The sequence below is a fragment of the Amborella trichopoda genome, chromosome 13 (assembly GCF_054954075.1).
Source record: "Amborella trichopoda isolate Santa Cruz 75 chromosome 13, AtrichopodaSantaCruz75HAP2 v2.0, whole genome shotgun sequence".
In the NCBI taxonomy this organism is placed as follows: domain Eukaryota; kingdom Viridiplantae; phylum Streptophyta; class Magnoliopsida; order Amborellales; family Amborellaceae; genus Amborella; species Amborella trichopoda.
In genome coordinates, this window is record NC_142348.1 from 33589116 (window position 1) to 33613945 (window position 24830).

The 24830-nt window shown below is 43.4% G+C and overlaps 1 protein-coding gene across 1 annotated transcript; it reads left to right on the top strand.

Moving 5' to 3' along the window:
* The first annotated feature begins 19703 nt into the window (after positions 1 to 19703).
* On the top strand, positions 19704 to 24325 carry LOC18425543 (uncharacterized). Its single transcript, XM_088856665.1, is given in 10 exon segments — positions 19704 to 19977; positions 20063 to 20159; positions 20161 to 20220; positions 20330 to 20438; positions 20936 to 21071; positions 21195 to 21250; positions 21331 to 21559; positions 21562 to 21614; positions 21729 to 21871; positions 23099 to 24325. Coding segments are annotated over 10 exon segments (1119 nt in total). The 5' UTR covers positions 19704 to 19760; the 3' UTR covers positions 23118 to 24325.
* The last annotated feature ends 505 nt before the right edge of the window (positions 24326 to 24830 follow it).

Here is a 24830-nt window from a genome sequence, read left to right on the forward strand (position 1 = left end):
TACTGAAAGAAGATATCACGGGCCTCAAGACAGAGACGGCTTAAAGGAAGTCCATGGAGGCCTCTTTGCTTGCAGATTTGTTCGAACTTGATGGCACAATTGAGTCGAAAACTGTGGTGAAGATAGAGGCGACTCAAACAGTGGTGGAGCTGAAGGCATGTGTTCAAGGAATCGAGACTTCTCCTGAAGCACGTAGCGCAGAGATCAATAAGATGATTGATCATTTATGAGAATGTCATTCCCCTTCTTTTTTTTCTTAGCACTTGTAAAAGTTTTGAATGATGAATAAAGTGCTTCTCTTATTTATTAACTTTACAGGATGGTTTCATTCTCTCTTTACTTTTATTGCGCTTCATGTGATTCTTTTGAATGCCTCCTGACACTTTCCACATCCCAAGAGACTAATACCCTAGGCCTTGTTTAGTCCCATGGTGGACTGTCGAGGCTCAGATGGCTTTCGAAATAGGGAGTCGTTACTTTTTCTCCTTCCAATGTCTGATTAGCCAAGGGCTCATAATTCATTTTCCTCATGATTTGGTGAGCCTGATTGTTATAGATAGTCCAATCAGGAGGGGCTTTGGCCTCCATTAGCAGCGCGTTTACTTCAAGCTCATCATAGCTTTCAGTCTTCGGCAAGAACTCTTTGAGATGCTTTGAAGTGATACACATGACCTCCAGCTGACTTTGGAGACTGCGAACTTCCATTCTCAAGTTTGCTAGAGGATCCTGCCCTTGAGGGGGAGGAAGTTGCCCTTCACCGAACTTCTCTCCTGAGAGGTTGGGGAAAAGTAAAAATTTGGCTAGATAACAGTCTGAGGAACATCCTCTATACTTATAGCAACCGGATTTTGAAAAACCCTTTGCGGCGGTTGTCGCACTGCTTCAGCTTTCAAGAGTGCAATGGGGATATGCAGGACTTTCTGATAGTCCGGTGTATGGGTGATCCTTGGAGCTAGGAATTCTACCCCCATGGCTTGCTCGATCTCAGAAATAACTTTTGGTTCATTTTTCGGTCAAGGTGGCTTAGAACTGGGAGCAGAGGGTGAGGACTCTTTTCCAAAGGAAGGAAGAATATCTTGAGGGATGATGGTTGGGATGTTGGAATGAAGAGTAGTTAAAGATAAAATTCTGCCCTGCCGTTCTTCCTCTTTGAACATGTCTATCAGTGTTCTCCGAACATATTCAACATCTTCATGGGGAGAAGACGTTGTCTTGATTGTAAACTTCTGACCTCCATCGTTTAGCTCCTGGGGCGACCCCTAATTGGTGAAGTAATATTTTGCATTCGCATTGTGAGTTTCAATGATAGGGAATGGTCTTTTGTCAGCATACACCGTATTGTGTCTCCTGTCTCAGCTATAGTTGAATCATTAATGCAATGTTGATGGAACCACCCCCTGATCATGGCGTCATGGCCAACCGAGGAGAATATTGTAAGAAATGTCGGTGTCGATTACATGAAACTGGGCGTAATCATTCAGCTCACCGATCTTAAAACGAAGTCGTATCATGCGAGCCGGCATCTCTCCAGATTGGATAAACCCCTTAACTGTGATGTGGATCAGGGTAAGATCTTCGGACCCCAACCCTAATCGAGTAAGGATCCTTATTGGAATGAGGTTGACTGCTGACCCTCCATCTGACATGATTCGGTTGATAAGTCATGTATGTAATTAGCCATCAATAAAGAGAGGTCGATTATGAAACTTTTCGCGTAATTGCAGATCTTTCTCTAAAAAGGTTATTGGCATACATCATTGTAGAATTGTCAGGTCTACCTCGATAGGTTCGACTTCGATCTCGTACACTTTTGGGTCAAAGAGAGCCTGAACCAAAGCCATCCGGTAATCCTTTGAAAGCATGAGGGCATCATAGACGCTGAGAAGGGCATGAAGCTTCTGTAGATGCCCTATCACATCATCTTCACCTTCTCTTAATCAAGACCTTGTGCTCCTAGTCCTGCCACAGATTTGGTGGGCATATTGGGTTAAGGAGCAGGTTTGAGTAAAGAGGGCTTATTTAGGTTTGCTGGCTGACTTGATTGCATAGCGGGCTTGGTTTGAGTGATGGAAGTTTGAGGTTCTAGAAGAGACTGAGTGTATCGGATAAAAGGGGGTCCTAGGAAATTGGAGGGTAGGGAGATTGTTTAAGGTATTGGGCTTAGGAAGAAGACTAGGGAGCAGTAGAATAAGCAGACTAGTCTTTGGATTAAGGGACAGAGGCTGCCATGGAAACTTCAAGGTGCCCGTCTTCTACGGTAGAGGCTGCAACATCTTTCTCAATCTGAGGTTTATCTGCCCCGTGCTGGGCATTGCTCTAGAGATTTACACCATGTGGCAAGCGCCCTGAGAATGGAAGCTTTGCCCCCTTGAATCTCTCAATCTCTGCTCGAAGTCAGGCTCAGAGGGCCACTAGGGCTTCTTTGGTTTTGACATCTTGCGCTTCTATGATGAAAGTCGCTCTGCCTTGGCTTTAGCTGTTAGGGCATCAACTGTTGCCTGCACCAGGGTCTTTCTCGATCGCTTCAGCTGTGTCCTGCTTATATTGATTCCTTCAAATTCTTGGTCGAGAGCCTCGAAGTCTAGGTCAAGGTCATACCTGAAGAAGACATAGGAGAAAGAGAATGAGAAGCATGAGAAGAAGGTGTAGGAGGGTTAGAAAGTGGGGGACTTTTAAGGTCATTCCCCTCATCAGACTGATCTGGGCCGCTTTTTACGTCATTACCTGGATTGGACGGTTGCAGGGGGCTTTTAGGTCTTCCCCTTGCTTAGACCCCTGGGGAGTGCTTTTACCATCATCACCCTCATCGGACATTTGTTGACTGGAAGATGGCACAGCGACATCTTCTTAACAAGATGAAGAAGGAAAAAGGATCGTGCTGAGGATGAAGTCCAGCAAACTTGGCAACGGGGGAAGGGGCCTGAGAAATTCCTGCTCCACTGTGGGTTGAGCGGTCTTGTTTCTTCAGTGAGTAGCCCTTGGGGCCCGTCTCTTTCTGATTTTCTGAGGTACTATTTGATTTGTCTCACTAGGTTTGCAATCAGCACTGGCTTGGCAAATCGCTTCTCGCCTTAAAGACTTGAGTCTGCTTCGGTCATGGTAGATCATCCATGGCTGGGAAGTCAAGGGTTCTGCAGAGTCTGAGTCATTGATCGGAAGGTCCTACCTTGTGAGATCTTCTTGCCCCATTGAGGAAGTGATTTGGGGATCACTTACTAGGATGTTGTAAAATTCTTGAGACTCTCTCATCTTCTTTGAGAATATGTCAAGGAAAGCTGTGCGTTCTGACAAATAATGACCTTTTCTCTGATGGAACGGGCACCAACAATCTTCAGTCCCCTTAGCAAGGCGAAGGGGCTGCCTTGCCTGCTTTAGTATGATTATGCCTTCGTGAAGCATTATAATGAACAGGGTGTAGAGGATACTCAGCATTTCATCTTCCTCTTGAATGGTTACGGCATGCGAGGCCTCAACTGCCCCGAAGGCCTTCTATAAATCTTCAAGCTTTATCTGACCTTTCAGATTCAGGGCCTCAATGATATCCTTTAGCATGTAGCAGTCATCTGTGGGATGATTGATTCTCCGATGGTAGGCACAATAATTTGCCTGATTATCAAGGCTAAATCGCTCAGGGAACCTGGCTTCTAGAAGCTGGATCATATTCCTCTCCAATAATAACTGAAACAACGCAGGGACCCATTCCTTCTAAAAGGGATAGAACTTATTCCAATGCCTGGTGAAATAATCACTCCGATCAAAGTTGGCTAGTGGAGGTACCCGATTGTACGACTGTTGCTGCTTGCCAGCTTGGGGTGTTACCTTCGCCATGCTTACCTCTTTAGAGAGGTCCAAAGTTGGGGAGGGAGCCTTCTTTGAATCAGTGATCATAATGGCTGCACTAATTAGCCCTTTCTATTGGCTGCCCCGTATGTTATTTCGAGAGCCACCGTTGCCTCGGTTGTTGGCATAAGTTATAGATGGTTGTCGTTCCCCACCATGATGGTGTGACAAACTTTCTATGTGAACTGATTAGAGATTAACTCTGATATGGAGGTCGGATTAGAGGCCTCGACATGTAGATCAATTTCAGGTCGCATGCTCCCCACGCAAGTTTGGATTGCTTCCTTCTCGGCCATAGGAATAGGATGGTGGGATACCACTCCATCTTGATATGAACTGATCTATGGGCTCATCAAGGTCTTGAGTCAAGGTGAGAAGCTTGATGGTTTGAACTTCTCTCTCGACCTCATAGAAGCATTGATAGAATAGTTTTGCCATCTCCTCCCATGTATGTACCGAGTTTGGAGGAATGCTGGGCCATCAAGGGTCTCAAGGAACTGTCGAAGAAGAAATCTCCCGTTAGCTGCTGTTTCCCGACATGCTGCTTGGAAGTGGGAGATATGCTGGCTTGGAGAGGTGGTTCCACTGAATAGAGGAAACTTCTGTTTCTTAAAGTATGAGGGGAACGAAACCTGATCAATATAAGGATATGGTCTTTGATAAGGCATCAGACCCTGTATGCTCAGACTTTGTCTGTTCTTTAGTCTATGGGTGACAATAGCTTCAATATTTGTCTAAGAAACTGGATGAGGGAAAAAAATGTCTTGTGAGGTAGAAGGAGGAGGCTGCCGTGGAGGTGCACCATCAGAGTATGGGAATTGACCTCATGGTTAGCCGACTAGAGTGCAGTGTCAATACGATCGATCTTCACCCTCATCGCGTTCACCATGTCCTCGAACTTGCTCATACAATCCTCCTGCGCATCGTTGGGCTCGCTTACGACCATTACGCTTATTGTTTCATTATGGGGGTCGACATTAGTGGCAATAGAGGGTTTGCGAGCTTGACGGGTTGTACATAGTAGGTTAGTCAGCAAGGGGTCAGCATGCCCTCACTGAACTTGACTTTTGTATACAGATCGCATTTGGACTAGTTCTCGATGGTCTTGGGACCGTGACTGAGGAGCCGGTTCATGACGGTCTTGGGACCGTGGCTGTTGAGTGGCTGGGTCTTCTTCTGCGATGGTAACCACAGCACAGGGCTCATTGAGCTTTTCTTCGGGCTTCATCATCTGAAGGGGGCAGAAGGGATTCAGGTGAAGAGAGTCGTCAAAATTGACTATTTTGACTGCCTTGATCACCTCCTTATTCAAAATTCGTAGGCCTCTATCTTGTTTAGCCTTGAGGTTTTGATGGACCTCGTGCCAAAACTGCGATCTAGGTTGCAGTTGGACAATTCCTCTCGTACAAGAGAGAGCTATCTCCATCTAGTGCGGCAATGGATTAGGGTCAGGAACTGGAGTCATCATGGATGAAGGACTCGATCTTCCTTGAGGTGCTTGCCCCAAGCTCTCTTATGAGCTCTAGAGACATGACCAAAGTGGTGTGGCTGGTTCAGGATGGTAATCTTGGGGAAAACCTTCGAGTACCAAGGCTGGAGGTGCTTGCTTGATGAAGGAGGAGCAGGCAGGTGCAAGGTCGACTCATGAGGAAGCCTGAGTCGAGGACGAAGGGAGGTCTGAGATGGCGACGCATGTGCGCCCCTTGAAGAGGATTTCAGGAAACCTGATGGTCAACCCGGGCTCATGCAAGTGATCTGGTTTTAGGAGGCCGAGAATTACGAGCAGGTGTCTGTAAGAAAACAGGTGCAGGCGTGCCCCTTACAGAGTGTGCTTGTCTGTGCATAAGAGGAGGACGAGAAGGTCGTCTCTTGTGTACTTGGGTTGGCGCAATAATGGTGTTGCCACAAGCAGTGAGATGCACATGAGTGGCATGCATAGGATCTGACCTTGGAAGGTTCGATCTTGAACACGGTCTCGAGGCAACAGAAGGGTGAGGGATGGAGACCATGGGGTTTCCTCCTCGAAGTGTTGAGCCTCTAAGGATAGAGACCAATGGTGTAGAAATGTGGGGGGTAACATTATGGCCACTCTCCGAAGCAATGGCTGCTTGCTTGCCTTTTGCAAAAGGGACTGGGCAGCCTTCCAATGTACCTCAGGAACTTGACCGGCAAGAGGTGGCTGGGTGCATGTTGTGTCTGGCAACATAAGTGCTGTCCATGAAGGGCGCCTTGGTGGAGTTTCCATTAGAGTGAAGAGATGGGGAGTGAGGGACCTTCAAGTCCTTCCTCACACCGGTCCAAGTTAAGAATTGGGAGCTAGACAAGGAGTCTATGCTCAAGAGGAATGTCGGGAACGAAGTCGAAGGACCTTGTTCTCTAGGGACACTCTCGAATAAGGGGATAAGAAAATCCCCGATCTGGATAAATGGTTTACAGAACCAAGCAGCCATAAGTGAATGTGAAAAGAGAATGAAAGCAGATAAAGAAGAAACTAGCGAAACATGAACGATCCGACTAAGGGGTAGTGAGTCCCCAGTGGAGTCGTCAAGCTGGTTAGGTGCCTCTATCTCACCCTCTGAATCCCTGGAGGATCCGGTGGCATAGGTCTCGGGTTACGAGAGAGACCTGAGACGTTTGTGAGAACTTTCTCTCGGGAACCTCGATCTAAAACTGGGGTAGGTGTTACCAACAGGTGAGAGAAGAATTTAAAGGTGGCTTCGAGACTTACTCAGGCTGACTAGCGTGGGCGCCCTCTTATATCACGAAGAAAGCCCCTCATAGATGAAACTTGCTCCGAATTGCCTCCGTTGGCTCGTATGCTTCTTGTTTTCTGCTTTACTGTAATCACACACATATATGGAAAGGTTATAGGACATATGGCTTAGGCCTCACCCTTTTCCTCTTTGATGAACATACACAAGCATGCGTATTCAAAAAGAAGAAAGAATGACGGGCGGGGGAGAAGAATTCGACCAAGAGAGAGGATCGGGCCAATGACTAGGCTGGTGGATGACTGGCATAACATGGTGGCAAAACGGGCTCGGTAACTGAGACCGGCTCACGGAATCGCTATTAGACGTTACTGTCTATATTGACTAGCTAAGTACGATGATCCGTCTGTCAAGGCAATAAAGCAGACCAAGCGAACCTATCGCAACGACATTACAGCTAGAAGATAGAACCGCCATGAGATGATGATATTAATCCCTCTTGGTCGAACGAAAGAGTAGCAGAGGAATGGTTAAAGAAAAGAAGGAATAGACAGAAGGAGAGAGAAGCAGGAAGAAAGGAGGGGGACCAACTGGAGCTAAGTCTCGTCGACTGACATAAGAGGAGAGAGAAGACCAACCGACACCAAGTCTCGACGACTGATAGAAGAAGAAAGAGAAGACCAACAGACGTTAAGTCTCGCTGACTGATGGAAGAGAGAGAAGATGAACCGACGCTAAGTCTCATCGACTGATGGAAGAGAGAGAAGACCAAACAACATTAGGTCTTACCGACTGATAGAAGAAGAGAGAGAAAATCAACCGATGCTAGGTATCATTGACTGATGGAAGAAGAGAGAAGACCAACCGGTGCAAGGTCTCGTCGACTGATGGAAGAAGATAGAATAGACTAACCGGCGCTAGGTCTCGCCAATTGTTAGAAGAGGATAGAAAACACCAACGGCGCTAGGTCTTGTCAGTTGACTGAAGAAGATAGAGATGAGAAGAGAAGATGAAAGAGAAAGAGAGAGAAGAGAGAGAATGAGAGAAATAAGAGAGAGAGAGAGAGAGAGAAGAGAGAGAAGAGAGCATAGAGAAAGAAAGAGAGAAGAGAAAAAGAAAGAGAAAGAGAGAAGAGAGAGAAGAGAGAAAGAGAGAAAGAAGAGAGAGAAAGAGAGAAAGAGAGAGAAGAGAGAAAGAGAGAAGAGAAAAGAAGAGAGAGGAGGAGAGAGAAAGTTACCTGCCTGAAGGGTACCAGCCCTTTTCTTCTCTCTCCTCTCTCTCTCCAAGATGTACTCATAGGCTTAAGCAATGAATCAAAATTTTATTGAATCCTCAAAGAATCAACTGAAGGCCGAGCTGTCCCTTTTACAATGAGGCAGAGATCGTTTATATAGAATTGTGCCCAAACATGGGTGGATAGATCAAAATTAGACCTAATTGCTGAAATTCAAGATTTATTTGAATGAAAAGAAATTCTAAAACTGGGTGCAAAAAGACTGTTTTACCTCTGCTTAACAATGTGTGAAATTCTTGAACACTCCCTGTTGCTGCCCGAGATCTTTCGTGATCTTTCATGGTTGACCCGAGGGAGTTCTGATGCCCGTTTAATCGAAAGATTCGTGTTTTATTGTAGGGCTCGGCGTGGCGATCGTTTTGATACCAACTTTGAGCCATGATCACGAGACTTGAAAATTGTTTGAATCTTAGAAACTTTGGATTGATAGTGCGCTCGTTCCTTAATGTTTTTCTGTGACTTCTTTTTCGTAGTGCACTGAGCATGCCATCACGCTCGCGTGGCAAAAAACAAAAGGCGGTTTGAAGTCTGAACGAAGATTTCACAACTTTTGAGTTTTGGCCTGAATTTGGAATCCAATGGCCGAAATTTCAGTAACTTTGTTGGCTTCATGCATGAAATCTAACCGTCCATAGTGTACGAGGTTCGGACCAATGATAGCCCCGGACCTTACGCACACAATGGAACTAGTTTTGCATTGATCTATAGCTCAAGCATCGTGATTTGGTCAATCAAGCGAAGCGTGTTACTGTTGAATTTTCTGCAACTTCTTCACTGATTGGGAAATTCTCTATAGCTTTTCTCCTTGCTCGGACATCGTCTTGGGGTGTGCAACATATCGAATTGTTCGTCTTGATCAGACGAATATGCTCACCAAATTTGGGAGCGATCTGACACTGAAAGAGTGAGTTACAGGCCCCAAAAGTAACTACCAGCGACTGTAAAATAGTCACCTTTAATGGTGTTTTCGTGCAGTGAGGCCACACGGGAATAGTGTGCGGCTTCTCCTATTTTAATGTTTGGCTCATGTCTTTGTTCTAGAGTGTCCGATCAAGCAGAAACTTAGCCCATAAGGTTTTCGACAATGTCGGATCAAATGGAGGTGGTCCCATGGTGATTTGAGACACCAAAAACATAGTTCCAGCTATAGGGTCCATTTCAGTGTGCTAGAGGCCATTTTTCTGAAAACTGTTCCTTTATGTTTACTGCCTTAGACATGTCGGAATGCAACAAAACTTGGCAGGTGATCTTTTGGACTGATGATGATGAACTTAACCAATTCTGGTGCCACTGTCGATAATTTTCATTGTTTTGTGGGCTTTATTGATCTACTTCCTATCAGGGACCAAGATGCTGAAAAATATGTTCAAACAATCAGGATTTGGTTGTAACTCATGAAGTCATCCATGAATGATAACATCTTGTGACCCGCAGTGCTGTCGACCAAGGAATCTATGTTTGGTAATGGAAAGTTGTCTTTAGGACATGCCTTATTGAGGTCTCTGTAACTGACACACACTCGGATCCTCTTGTGTTTCTTGGGTACGACCACTATCTTGGCCAACCATTTCGAATAATCGACGGGAGTGATGAACCTCTCCTTGAGTAGTTTGTCAATTTCTTCTTTGATTTTGAGCTCAAGATGGGTCTTTTGACATCGAAGTTTCTGCCTTACAGGCTTCGCCCGTTGAATATTAGGTGATGTTGAACCAATGTGGGATCTAGCCCTGACATATAGTTGTATGACCAGGCGAAGACCTCACGATATATCTTTAGAAAGAAAATTATATTTTTCTGCTCCTCAGAAGATAAGGAGGTTCCAATCTTGGTTAACCTTGGGTCCTTCTCAGTTTCTAGGTTTACGTCAATCGTCTCTTCGATTATAGTCGTTGGGTCGCCATCGAACCTCTTCTTGAATTGCTCAACATGGGAAGTAAGTTCCTCAGGTTGAGAGATTTCTTCAGGCTCTTGACTCTTTATCTTCATCTTGATTGTCTGATTCATCAGCTTGGGTATTATGCATCGTTATTGGGCTATCTTGAGTGAGCACCATTTTCTAAAATTCTTTTTCATTATTATCAGCTTTATCACATTTTGAATTTTCCACGGTTTTTGAAATGTCGCAAGATGTGTCCCTTATGGGATTCGTGAGAGAAATGTGGGGGACCAGACGTTCTGGGTGGTTAGATGGCCACCCTGCACCAATCCATTTTTTGGCACCGAGACATGGAGGTGCCACTGGTATGCTACAAGCGATTCTCGAGATAGAGGAGTGATCGACGAATTTTGTTCATGAGTTTGAGTAGGCGGATGAGAATGCTTGGTAGTGTTAGAGTCGATTGTGCATACCTTCAAATCTAGACCAGCGAAAAGGTCTTCAATTCCCAATTCTTGTGTGCGTTGAGATGTGGAAGAAGAGTTATTTCCCATTGGGGAATCAAGGATCACCATTGGCCATTTTGAAGGATAGGCATCCAGAGGATTGAGGCTTTGAATGCCTCCGGATACAAAGCCTGGATAGCTTGAAGGCTTCATCCGACTTTAAAATAAAGTTAGAGAACACCCGAGTCCTTTTCGATCCCCGTTTTCAATTTTGGCTTGGGGTGATTCTGAAATCACCTTCGTTATGCCTTACCCTTGACTCCTCAAGCCTTGGCCTGGTTGGAAGTCTTGGGCGAGGAGCATATGCCATGCTTTGAGGGACCCAAAACCGTATCGATGTTGACATTGGACAATGTCCTCCAACGACGTAGATGTTGGCAAAATTTGAGGAACACGGTCACCGACCTCTTGGCGTAACGTGGCACAATCGGCTTGCTCAAAAGAAGCGAGTGGGATTTCTCCAAGCTCGACCTCGACGGCTAGCTTCTCGTTATGTATGCTAGGATTAAGAAAAGAAGGGGGTCGGCACAAACCTTTGCAATGCCATTTTTGGTTTGAAATTTTAGGCATTGATGTCGCGTGGAGGTGACCACGAGGTTTTCGTCGAGCCAAGGTCTTCCTAGCAGCATGTTAAAAGAAGGTTTTATCTCCAACACATAAAACTTTACCGGCTGAATGGTGGGGCCAATTTTGAGTGTGAGAGGCAATATGCCCTCAGCCTGTCCCAGCTTATGCAGCGATGGTTAGCTGACACGGTTCGAAGTTATTTGGGCTTTTGCCTATCTGCTTCACCGTTTTCATAGGGCATATATTCAAGGATGCCCCATTTTCATCCAGCACTCTCCCTATCTCATATCCTTTCACGAAAATAGTGATATGAAGAGGCTGGACGTGAAATCGATTGACATTAGCTGGGATGTCATTGTCCGTGAATATGATTGGCGTTGGTGCCATTAGTTAGTTGATCATCCCGCACAACTCATCCAATTGTGTGTTGCTCGAGATGTGGGTCTTAGAAAGAACCTTTTCAATTTGCACTCTATGTGCCAACGAAATCACAAGCAACTCCAAGATGGCGTTTTGAGCCTGGATCTTCCTGAGATCAGTCGGTAGATCATATATGGTTACGGATCCTTAAGTTATTTTATTACGTTCGTGATCTACACCCCCTGTGGGTTGTTTAGCAATTGAAGTGGCTCCCATTCTTTCATCAAGAGTGTCCATCATCAATTGGATGGGTTTGAACACTCGACCTCTACGGGTTAAGGAATCAACTTTGCCAGCCTGGAGCTCGATAGGGTCAGCCCTAGAAAGAGTAATGTGAGACCTCGGGGTATTGGCCCCTTGTTTGGAAGATGGTCCCTTTTCATCAGCTTTGACCATGTCAATCTCGAGCGCATCATCTTTGTCATACTAGTCCCATTTAGGAGGATCATCAGAGTTCGAGGACAAAGTGTTTCCTCTAAGAAAACTCAAAAGATCTTCTTCAAGTTCTTGGAGATGATGATCACAAGCAAATATGAATTGGTTGGGATCATCTTTTGCGTTTCCGTTTTCAATCATCTGAATGATAACATCCTCCTTTGAGTTACTCGGAGCTCTCATTTCTTCAATTGTTGTGGTAGTATTTTTGCAGAGAGGGTTTGTGAAGATACCCATCTTTTGATTAGGTTCTTCAACAGGTTGATTTTTAGGTCCGACAGTGATGTCGCCCCTATTAATCAACCCTTGAATCACCCACCTCAAGTAGAAACAATTTTGGGTATCATGGGCATGGTTTATATGCAACTAGCACCATCTATTCTTTTCCTTAACCTCAAATGGTGGTTCAAATGGTGGCGGGAGTTGAACCATTTTTTTTTCAAGTGTAACCCCAACACTTTTTCTAACGGGTCTTTGAGATGGGTGAAGTTGTGATCTCGCCTTCGATTGTTATTTTGAGTGTTAGCTCTAGGCTGACCCCTTCGATTTTGAGTCATATTATTGTGCTACGTGGCTGAACCCTGAGCCAGTCCTTTTAAGACAATTTTGCTAGCCTGACCGAAAGCTTTCCCCTTGCCTTTGCTCTGATTTTTATTCAGGGGAGTCGTGATGGGTTTGTTATTGGGCCTAGTACTGAGGGGTGTGCCTCTTGCCCTTTCATGTCATGCCACCCGCTCGATCATGGAGTCGAAAGAGTGGGGAATAAGTCCCTGGCTAAAGAAGGTCATGTATCTAAGAGCTCCGTAAGTGGACATTCGATGACCCGCATCACCTCCTCGCGGAATCGACCACTAAAATCTCGAAGGATTCTCCTGGGTTTTGTTTGGTTGCATAGAGCTTGCCCAGAGAAAGAGATCTTGGTGTCTACCCATGGTAATGAGAGACGAACTGATTGAACATTTCATCTGGAGTTATGTGTGGTTGAGCGGTCATTATTCTCCGATGCCAATTTAAAGCCTCACTGGTTCAAGTTTGTGATTACAGGGCCTTCAACTGGTTAGGCCTGTCTCACAAGGCTCGGAGGGAGAGGAGGTATGGATTGACGTGAATATCTGGGTCACTCTTACCATTGAATTTTTTTTTAAACTCTAAGATGACAAACCCAGAAGGAAGGTCTTCCATGCCTCCAAGGGTCTCATGAACATAGGCCTTTGGGGTAGGATTTCATGCATACCCATCCTTACAAGCATATCTTGTATCGCTTTTAAGGTGCCTTCTTGTCGAGTATTCGACATGAGAGTAGGCCCAGCAGTCGGTGGGTTCCCGAGCATAGACTGATGAGTCGAGACTTGGGGTAGATGTTGGCCTACTTAGGCATGAGATTGATGGGCCGCAGTCACCAGGACAGGTTGATACATTTTTGCTTGAGGGACCTACTGACCCATAAGTGTCGCCACCTGTCGTAGAAATGGCATAGTTTGTTGGACCGGGTGAACTAAGGGGGTCGATTGAAGAATCGGCTGACTCGGTTGTGTGAGGGGTTGGCCTATACCGCTAACTTGGTTTGGATTTGACCCGTGAGCTGAGGCATGAACAGTGTAACCTAAGTCAACCAGACTTTTAAGGGCAGCCTGGACACCCATCTCCTAAGGGTTGATCTAAATTGACGTCTTTGCTCCGTACAGTGTTAAGAACATCGTGAGCAGTAATATGGTGGTTCAAGGTTGGATTGGATCTCCTAGACCTAAGTGGGTCTTGGTTCAGAAGTCGCTGTATCTCGGGGTTTTCTTGGTTCAAGTTGTGGAAATTGGCATTAGATGTCGCATGAACTTCTTCCCTTGCATGGCTCCTACATTGGTTGCCTAAGGTCAGACGGCTCCTACTGTGGCTATGTAAGGTTCCCTATAGGACAATGCCCAGCCGGACCCCCTGGCTGTTCAATGTTTTTCGGGCGGAGCCAACTTTTCGAACCATACAGAGCTCAAGGTTAGAAGTGGATCCCAAGGACCGGCTTCTAATTGAAGACCTGGACGATGGAAAATGGATTGGCCTGATTTCTGGCCTTAATCCCTAGGGATTGCGACATTCTAGTCCCTAGGTTTGGGAAGGTTCGGTTTAGAGTCAGCCGTGGAGTGCTCATCATAATCGCCTCGGGTGACCGACATGATGACTTTCTTTGGCCGGGTTTTAGAGTATAAGCTTAGATAAGATCTAAACTTGATGACCTAGGGAAAACTCAGCCAGACTCTAGGGGCAAAACCTTAAATAGACCAAGGCTAAAACTAGCCCTGAATCTAGACTTGCTAGACTCAATGAGTTTTGGTTCAGACCCTAAACTAGGGTAAGCCTAATCTAGCTCTAGGGGCAACTCTAAGCTTAGACCTATGTTAGAACTTGACTACGATCTAGACTAGATAGGTGCGAGTCTCAGCTCGGACTAGGAGTGGGTCAAGGTTTGGACCTGGGTGTGAGCTTGGTTCAGACCTGGACTGAGCTGGGTGCAAGCCTGAGCTTGTACGTAGAGGGTTTTGAAACTCAGACCGGATGTGGACCCGGACTAAATCAAGATTGAACTAGGAACGAGCCTTCGGCTCGGACCAAGAGGGGGCCTAGGTTCGGACCTGGGTGTGAACCTGGTTCGAACCTGGGCTAAGCTAGATACAAGCTTGGACTTGGACCCAGAGATTTTTAATGACTAGACCAGGTGTGGACCTAGAATGGATCAAAGATGAGCCCGAAAAGAGCTTTTGGCTCGCACCAAGAGGGAGCCTAGGTTTCGACTTGGGTGTGAACCTGGTTCGGACCTGGGCTTGGCTGGGTACATGCTTGGACATAGACCCAAAGAGTTTTAATGATCAGACAAGATGTGGACCTGGACTAGATCAAAGATGAGCTAAGAACAAGCCTTCGATTTGGACAGAGAGGGAGCCTAGGTTCGGACCAAGGCGAAACCTGGTTCGGACTTGGGTAGGTTGGGTATAAGCCTGACCTTGGACCCAGAAGCTTCAGCTCAGACCAAAAGTGGGTCCAGACTGGAATCTATGATTAACCGATTAGGAATAAGTAAGCAAGCACCCGAAAATGTTTGAGCTAGTTTGATTATGGTTAGGCTTGGCTTGAGAGTGGGTGTTCCTAACTATTGAAATGCGGCTAGGCTGATATAGGTCTCCACATAGGTCCTGGCCTCCTGTTAAAGGATGTTCACTAGGTCCTACTATACGTGGAGTTGCTTTGAGTCAAAGGATTATGGAGGAGAGCTCACAGTTAAAGTTACACGAATCTCAACCTCCTTGCCTCTCAATGCTACATTCCTCTCACGCCGTAAACGCAGATTTTTGGAGTTTTCGAAAAATTTGTTTTTTGGTTTTCTGGGATTCCCGGTCGGTGTGTGCTAGAGTGTGTAAATAAGCATGCAAATAAAAATAAACTCAAGCACACAGGCACACAATAAGAAAGAAAACAAGTGAGCGCTTGGCACAGATCACGCTTAACAATGCGCTCTTCGAGGCAAAACTTAGTCGAGGCACAATATAGATGGAGGGGTGAGCAACCCCTAAGAGTGTATGGTCAAAGCGGTGAAACCAGGCACATTTCATACTAAGTCGAGCCTGACCCGAGTCGAGGATGACTCGAACGGGACACGGTTCAATGAAGGGGCAAGCCACCCTCAATCAGATTTTTTTTTTTTTTTTTTAAAAAAAAATTTATCTTTTCAAGTTTGATGAAACATAGTTAATCTAAGTGTGATGAAACTAGGGAAAACAAGAATTTAGTTAAAATTAACCGCTGCTACACGAGGTTTCCTTTTGATGTTCAGGGTATCTCTGTCATGAGGAGGAATACCCTGAAAGCTCTGGTAGGTTAGGCCCTGGCTTCATCAGTTTCTTACCTTCGTGATGGTCTTTTAGCATTCCGGAGGGATCTTTCGGTCATCGTCCTCACCCTTAAGGACTCTTGTTGTTGTTGATGTTGAAATGTGCGAGATCTTATGCGTCTCTCACTCCTTGATGAGCCAATTTGTGTTGTTGATGTTTGGGATATTTTCTACTGCTCTCACTCCCTGATGAGCCAATTTGTGTTTTGATTGGATGCTGGCATTTGAGGATTTTAGGCATACCTTATTAGCCAGGCTTGTGACTATTTGGATATTGAGTGTCGGCTGAGGCGGTGATAGTGCATCAACCTGTTTTGTCGATCCATGCACCCTTTCATGAGTTTTCTCTTGAACATGGGAAGTGGCACGATAAGGATGGTTTTAACTAACTTCTGTTATTTTCAGGCTCTTTTACCCATGAACTCACGGTCATGTCCACCCTTTTCATCTGTTTTTGCTCACGATGCCCTTTTGGGGTTTTCACCATGCCTGGGTTTTTTTTTCACAAAACTCTTTTACTTATGGTTTTGTGATCGTGCCCTTCCATCATTTTTACTCATGACGTTAATTTGTAGAGGTGTACACCATGCCCATTTTTTGTGTAGCGAGGAGTACAATTGTTGGGCCTTCCTTGCATTCCTGTTTGGCACGTTCTTATTTCCTCCTTGCTCCAAGGGATGGGCTCATGTGATGGTACTTTGGACGACACTACTTGGAGCAAGTAGCCAGCGAACCAGCGATTCTGGCCTGGCTATACCACCATCTTTGTCACATTGCCACCAGGAGATGTCACCTTAGAGGGTGTTCGATACTTCTTCAAGTAATCACCCTTTTCTAAGTGTTCGATACTTATCACTTCAGGTTTGTTTTCTCTAGGTGAGTTAGGCTCTCACATTTTGTTTGAAACAGTTGTATTTTTACTTCAGGTTTGGGGGTGGGAGCATATCGCTATTCCCTGCCCTCCTTCGGGACAATTGGTGCCCCCAGTTCCTGACCATCCACTGCTGGGCCTTTCGAATGTGGGAGATGGATGAGGCTCTTTCGAGGTTGTTTTATTTTCTCTTCTTAGACACTGTGTATGGGAGGTGAGTCACAATCCAGTAAAATTTCATTGCTTTTTTTAGAGTCTATATTAAACAGGAATTCTGACTTTACTGTCTGTTTTTTTTAGTAGATTGAGTGGGTGCCCATGAGAGCTGATCTTGTCCCCTTGGTCTATGCAGAGTTTTCGAGGACCTTCCAAACTATAGTCACTTGATCTATATGGACATCATAGGGGCTTACTATCCTGGGTGAGTCCTTTTGTTACTTTGCCCCGCCACAGTCCTTCAAAGTCACACTTAATTAGCTGCTTGTGAGGGTTAGCACAGTCGATCGAAAGTCATACTTGAGAGATATGGACCCCTGGATCGAGGAGTGGAGAGATAGGGCTGCTAGAGTTATCGGGGAGGAGGAGGAGGAGGGTAACCCGTTGCCCATGTATGAAGAGAGATACAGGGCTGCACTAAGGGTGTTTGCCACCTTGTCGGACCATGGAGAGGAGGTGGCTCGATAGCTTGGGATTGCCTGGTCATCAGAGGGGGGCAGATCAATCTTCATGTGAGGAGAGTGTTCTCTTAAGAACTCGTTATGAGGAAGTAGTTCGTGCCCATAGATCTTCGGAGGTCGAGCACGAGGAGGCATTACATTTGAGATTTTCAGCATTAGGGGACCTTGAGCCCCTGCTTTGGGAGCTTGATGAGGTGGCAAGGGAGGTAGTGATAGCTAAGCGTGACGCCCTACGCGACAAGCTAGAATGCACTAGGGTTGAGCTGGAGGGAGTCCGGAGAGCCTTGGGGGTAGAGTGTGATGCCCTCAGAGATGAACTCGAGAGGACAAGAACTGAGCTGAAGGGGGTATGCACAGCACCAGGTTCCACGTCTATTATTCCCCAACCAGACGTGCCTTCCTCTTGAGGTCCTGAGAGATATACTAAGGCTTCTCGAGACCCTCGGCTGCATTTGAGCAAATCAGGTATGTTTTATAATTTCTCTCTTTCTCTCTTCATGTTAGTCCTTTCTTGCTTTATTTTTTTCTATTTTATTAATGTGATCCTTTATTCTTGTTTTCTTTGTAGGAGATGCTTAAGCGATCGGCTCATGAGGCCTAGGAGGATGTGAAGAGTGGCTTACACAAGTCTGCAGTCTTGAGAGGGATGTTGATAGAGGCAGGCGATGACCCTTCACTTGCAGGTGTGGCCAAGTAGAAGAGGGGGCCGTATCTATCACCAGCCCCATCCCGATCTTAGTCCTTAACACCCTCGCAGATCATGGAGAGCTCCAGACAGGTGCGCCCGAGGTTAACATAGGAGGGCAAGTTGAATAGCCATGCCCCTGCAGCTATAAAGGGTCAAGGCAAGATGAGGTCGAAGATCTGATCTCCCCTCCCCTTCTTTTATTTTTTTTGTTGCTTTTTTGATGCGGAGACAAATGACACTCATCACATATATGCATTTCATCTTCTTTTACTTCCCTTCTTTTCTCATATTATGCATGATAATGGCTTTTCTACTTTCATTCATGGACGATGTGTAAAGTTGCGTGCAATTGATATATTGATATTGTGAGGGACACTCTATTTCCACACACCATTTAGACCGAGTTTCGAAACTCATGTGCCCCTTATTATTGGGTTTTTGTCCCATTATTTTGGCTAGCAGACCGTCATTGATGCAACACTCACATACGGGAAATAGGTTCGCCTAATTTTACCTCACAGATCTAGTCGAAAGAGTGAATGCTCCCAAATTAGCCAATGTCATCATTGGTGAGGCTTACCCATCTTCAATATGCGGTAGTTGAAAGTTGTACTCTTACAACCATGGAGTGCACGAGTAGTTGAGTGCCCTTATAATTGGCTAAGAAGGCTAGCTTTATAATGAGGACAGACTGACTAACAATTCCCGTCTTGTTTTAGAAAAAAGTTGTGCAAATATTATTAATTTTTTGGTAAAGAAAGATTAGAATTTCATTTTAAAATGTCACTTAAGTCCTTTTGAAAAGGTGCATGGCTTACAAATTTTTCCACTTGTGGCACCTTTGTTCGTAATTTTATTTACTTTATTTTATTGTTTTATTAAAGATGATGAAGCAACCCTGTGAGTTCACCAGGGTTTGCGAGACTAGAAACCTTCCTTGGTCTTTGGAACTCTTATCCTTTGCTTTGCAGAAGGAGTTCTCTGGGCTCTTGCTCGATGCCCTTCTTGGAGAGGGTTCCACATTGTCCCCACAATACGTCAGAGTTTCTCAGATCTCCCAAATTATGTTTCCTTCCCATATCCTCTTGAGGGGGTTTCTGTTAGGAACTTTGGGGAGTTTGTTGTTTTTTATTTTTTCTTATTTTGGTTTTTATTTTAGGAGTCGTCATCCTCGGTGTCTTTTTATGCATTCTTGTTGTGATCCCAAGTATCTGTTTTTCGAATTTTCACATGCTAGTTTTGGTCAAAGCCTCTTCTTGAAGGTTTTCCTCATAACCCTAAAAATTGTATTTGACGACTTTTTTGGCCATCGTGTTTTTATCACTATGTTTTTTACTTTTCTTTTACTTTTTCTTTTTTTTGAGTTTTTTTTACCTGTGGTGTTACTTTTAGGGTCTCACCACATTCATTTTTTTTTTTTTTTAACTCGTATTGCCTTTTTTAGGTTGTCATCACGTCCACTTTTATTTATCTTTTTTATTTTTTTTTAAAGTCTGTTATGCTAGTATATTTTGAGATACATTGCATTAGTGGGATCATCATATTTCTTGATCTTGTAAAAATTGCCTGCATGCACTTGGGTCACCATGAAGCATCCCTCCTAATTGGGTTTGAATTTTACCCAACAGTGGTGGATTTGCGTGAGTAGATAATCGTCTTGGGTACCATGTCTTCCACTCTGAATTATCGAAAACGACCTTCCTTTGATATGCACTCTCAATCCTACGATGGTAGGCCAAAATATTTTGCACTGCCTGTAGTCGTCTCTCATCTACAGTATTGAGGAAGGCTACTCGTGCTTGGCCTTTTGTTTTAGATCTAAGTCTTTATGAGCGAGCACTGGGAGGGAAAGTATTTCAACATCAATGGGTAATATGGCCTCCATATCGTAAACGAGTAGGGGTTTGTTCGAGGTTGCTATTAGATATCCTTATTCAACTTTTGCAATTATGCAGTGCCATTAACCAATGATTTACATACTAACATAATCTTCTTGTTTTGATGATTTTTCAGGACTTAGTTTTGATGAAGCAATATAATGTTAATGCTGTTAAAAACAGCCCTTGCCCCTAACATCCACGTTGGTACGAGTTGTGTGACTTATTCGGTGTGTACATGATAGACGAAGCCAATATTGAATAAAAATCTTGCATGCATCCTACTTCTTGGTCTCTAGGAAATGAATCTGGATATGGTCCTAATCATTCTGCATCATTGGGTAACAAAATCTTGGCTTTTAGGACTATCAATTTTTTGCTAACCCTTGTTCTTCATTATCATATCTGCTGATGTGTCATTTATAGGGTGGGTGCGGGGAAGGGATCCCTCCCGGCTCTTACATTATGAAGGGGGAAGATCTAGAACTTCATCCACTGACATCGTGTGCCCTATGTATATGCGTTTGGGACATTGTGAAAATTGCTAAGGATCCAACTGAAACCAGACCTTTAATTCTGGGCGAGTATGGCATTTGTTTTTTAAAATTTTCTGAAGGTTTTGATATGCTTACAGCGAGATGTGCATTCCTGATGCAAATCTCACCAATGGTTTCTCTTTTGGAAATGTCGTAGGTATTCACATGCAATGGGTAATAGTACTGGAAACATTCATGAATATTGGGAAGCCATTGACAGTACAGAAGGGCTGCAAGGAGGGTTTATCTGGGACTGGGTTGATCAGGTGAACATATTTGCTTAAGCTTAGTTGATTGTGTGGTATCTATTTTTCTTCTTAATGGGCATATATTGAATAGCATTTTTTTTTTATGATAGATGAAAACTTTGAAAGTGCTGGATTTAATTATACGAACATTTCTCGGAAATAATACTGTATGTTGCCAAACTACGCATCAGGAAGTATAGGCCATCCCTGCTTATGAGATGATTCAATACCTCAATCTCTATTCACTTGTGCACTTACTTGAAGCAAATTCAGTGCATGTCACTTTAACAAAAAAACCTGTAATTCCTACAAGTTGGCCCTAAGTTGGCTTGCATCTGTAAGAATGTTTAGTTTGATCTGGTTATATGCTGGCAATGATCCGAAATCATCACTGGCGCATTTACTTTGTCATTGTTCTGTGTCACCTTCTTCTTTGTTTCATCGTTCCTCTCTGTTTCATTGTTTTTTATAAATTAACATGGCATCTCGATATTTAAATCTGCATATTTATACAGGTTTTACTGAAGGAGGGTGCAGATGGAACTAAGCACCGGGCATATGGCGGTGACTTTGGAGATATCCCTAATGACCTTAACTTTTGTTTAAATGGTCTTACTTGGCCAGATCGTATTCCACATCCAGCATTAAATGGTAACATGCAGATAATCAACCTCTGAAAGATATCATAATAGAACCTTAGGCAATTGGAACTATCCGATAGTCGTACCCTTGGGATATGGATATTTCCATTCATTGTTTTCCTCTTTTTGTCAGAGGTAAAATATGTCTACCAGCCAATCAAGTTCACATTCGTTGAAGATAAATTCAAGGTATACTTTAATCAGTTGATATGCTATATTCTTCTCATGACAAGCTGTTGCACTGGCATTATAAATGTCTTATATTGCAGATATTTAACTCACAATACTTTGAAACCACCGACAACATAGAGTTCAGTTGGCTTCTAGTTGGAGATGGAAAATGTTTGGGTTCTGGGGTGCTCTGTCCCTCTACTAAAACCCTGGACAGTCACGAAATTGAACTAAAATCATCACCCTGGTATTCTTTATGGGAATCATCCCCTGCAGCACACATATATCTGACAATGACTGCTAAACTTACCCAGCCCACACATTGGGTGAAGCGGGGCACGTGCTCTCTTCTAGACCAGTTAAAGGAGCACATATTCCTTCTGTATGTTTTCTTCTCAAGCATCTTTATTTATTGTCTTACCTATATTGTATGTCTGATTTCTTTCTAAATGCTTTCCAGAGAGTTCCCTCTTGATGTGTAGACCTGTTTTTCCAGGTGATTGAATTGCCTGAAAGTCCTCAATTGCTTATTGAACAACGTGATGGGGCAATCACAATTAGCAACCTGAATGAATGGCTGGTTAAAATTAATTGGAGGACAGGACCCCTTGATAGCTGGAAGGCAATTGTTTGCATAAGGTTTTTCCACACGTAACATTTGTTTTCTGAAGTGCATCTGGAGATGATATATATGTAAGGCTATACATAACTTGTATCATAGTCTCGCTAGTCTCTATTGAGGCAGCATCACCTGCAAGAATTTTTCTTTTGAAAATCTATAATGCCTCCCGTCAACTCTGATTATTAGCCAATCAGGTTAGGCTCTCTGCTGGAAGTCTCTTAGCCTTTGTCATCGCAATTTGTTGGCAGATTTGCTAACCAAAGTCCATGGCATGGACACAGCATCAACTCCTGGTCAACAAACTGATGCTTCTGGTTTCCCCACATCAGTTTGAAGGGGAGGCCTAACAAATATGGAAGTCATTGTAATTTATTGTGTTTGACTACTTGTAACACTGTTTTGTATCTTACTATATTTCTTGAGTGTTCCTATTTAGTTGTTGATCGACCAAAAGGAGCCACAAGGGTTTGTAATATGTGGCAGGTATAATACGTTAGAGGATGATGAAGCCCTGTTCCATCAAATTCATTTTGTCTCAATCTTGTGTAGTCGTTTGCTCCTCATATGAATATATGATCTTAAAACACAGAATGGATTTCAAAGTACATACGCATTTCATAGATAACAGATAACACCAGGGATGTTTTTTCATCTATTCAGTCCAAGGACACAGCAATCTGTGGATTTGTCACTTGGGCAGTAGATCTGAAGCTTTTTGACTTCTTGGAAGACGAACTTTCTATTCTTGATCTTGTTAGTTGGGTTGATTTTGGTAGTGAGCATTATCCTAAAGTAGTTTATTTAATCTTTTTCAATAGGGCCAGTGCTGGGGAGCAGATATTTCTTTATGTTTCTATTGTTACTTGATTATAGGATAATTCTAACCAGGTTATGTAGGGTCTAAGCTAAGAGTTCTAGTTGAGCCTATATATAACACTGTAATGCCCTGCCCTCAAGAGAGGAAGAAAAACTAAATGACAATATATTATTATTATGATTCCCAGTATAATTCATCTGCGTCATTTTTAGGTGAAATGCTGATTGTGTAATACAATATCCAGCTGCAAAAATGTTGTTTAAAGTGCGCTATATTTTCCATGTGTTGGTTTTCTTTCTTCTCCTCTCCCGATTTATATGCTTCTGATGTCTAAACTACTTTCATGATAGTCATCACTTGTCCTGTCTTTTACTCAAATATTAGTTGGTTGACAATTATCAGAATTTTAATATTTGAAAACTTCCAGGTTGCAAATGTGGCTTTGATATGCAAGCCTATTATGCTTCGATACTTTTGGAGAACTCCAACTGATAATGACAAAGGAGGAGGATCTGACGGTTATGCAACAAAATGGAAGATTATGCAACAAAATGGAAGTTCTTTCTTGATAACTTAAATAGTTTGTACAGAAAGTTGTTCTATGCAGAAGCTTACAAACCATGTTGCTGAAATTGTAGTAGTCCACAAAGTTATCCCCAAAGATCAGAGCTTTGTTCCCAATTCTGATAGATTTGAGAATAATGCATTCCATAATAGTATGGTTGTTTTCAAGGCGGATGTCACATACTTGATCTATGCGACTGGAGACCTGGTCGTTAAATACAATGTGTACCCACATTCTGATCTTCCGACTCTTCCTCGTATTGGTGTAGAATTCCATATAGATAAGTCTCTCGATCAAATAAAATGGTATGGAAGGGGACCAGTTGAATGTTATCCAGATAGAAAGGAAGATGCCCAGGTTGGTATATACGAGCTAAACGTTGAAAACATGCATGTGCCTTATATTGTTCCTGGTGAATGTGCTGGTCTGGTAGATGTAAGATGGGCTGCAGTTTGAGACTGTGATGGTATTGGTCTTTTTGCATCATGCTATGATAGATCTCCACCAATGCAAATGAATGTTAGCTGCTACAGCACTGAAGAGCTTGACAAGGCGACACATGAGGAAGATCTTGTTCCGGGGCATGACATTGAGTTAAGAAATCACCTTCTCTTTGTATTTATTCCAAAGCAAGAAGATACCATAATTAAATGGACTGCAAACAAGATCATAATCATTTAGGTCATTATTGTCCATTGAAATGACGGATGGATGGTGAGACCCACCATTGAGGACATCCCTTGTAGTGGTGAGTTCCATTCTCTCTCCATAATGCCATTTCCATATTCCATTGACTTATTATGTATTTTCCCTTAGTACAGAACTCTAGAAGTAACCTTTTTTGTTCTAATTTACAATCTTACCATGTTAACATCTTCCATTGAAACATAATAGTTCATATTTGACCTCTAATCGATGAATGTTCTACCAAAGTATGCCACAATCAGATGTCCCTATAAGAAGCAAAATACAAGCATAATCTGTTATTCTTTTTCTGTATCCTCTGGAAGCAGTTCCAGAAATGTACTAGGCACTTCATTCACTTCTTTAAATGTTAATCTGTTACTCTCTATGGTTTGTTGACTCTAATCTCTAAAGGCTTTTGTGATAGATAACATTCTGATAACTGAAATATTTATATGAAATGCCTCATTTGTGATTTCTTTTTATTGCGATGGGTTTACCTATTTACGATATGAATTTAACTTACTGGTGTTTCACAATGGAATGGCACCCAGGCAAGCCCTATACATCAGACTTCTCCCCTTATGGCATATAAATTTCACCTTACTTTAAATGTTAATCCTCAACTCTCTATCGCTGTTGATTCTAATCTCTCTTTAAGGTATTTGTAATAGATAACATTCTGAGAGCTAAAATATTGATATGTAATGCCTCATATGTTATTTCTTTTTATTGCGATTGCTTTACCTATTTAGAGTATGAATTTAAGTAAATTATGGGTGTTTCACTTTAAACAAGTTAAAATAGAGGATGGTTAAATTGGAGAACATGAGATGCGTATGAAAGCATGAGAAATAAGGGATGAATCGAAGATTTGTATATCACCATTCTAATGGTTAGTACGGTTGCC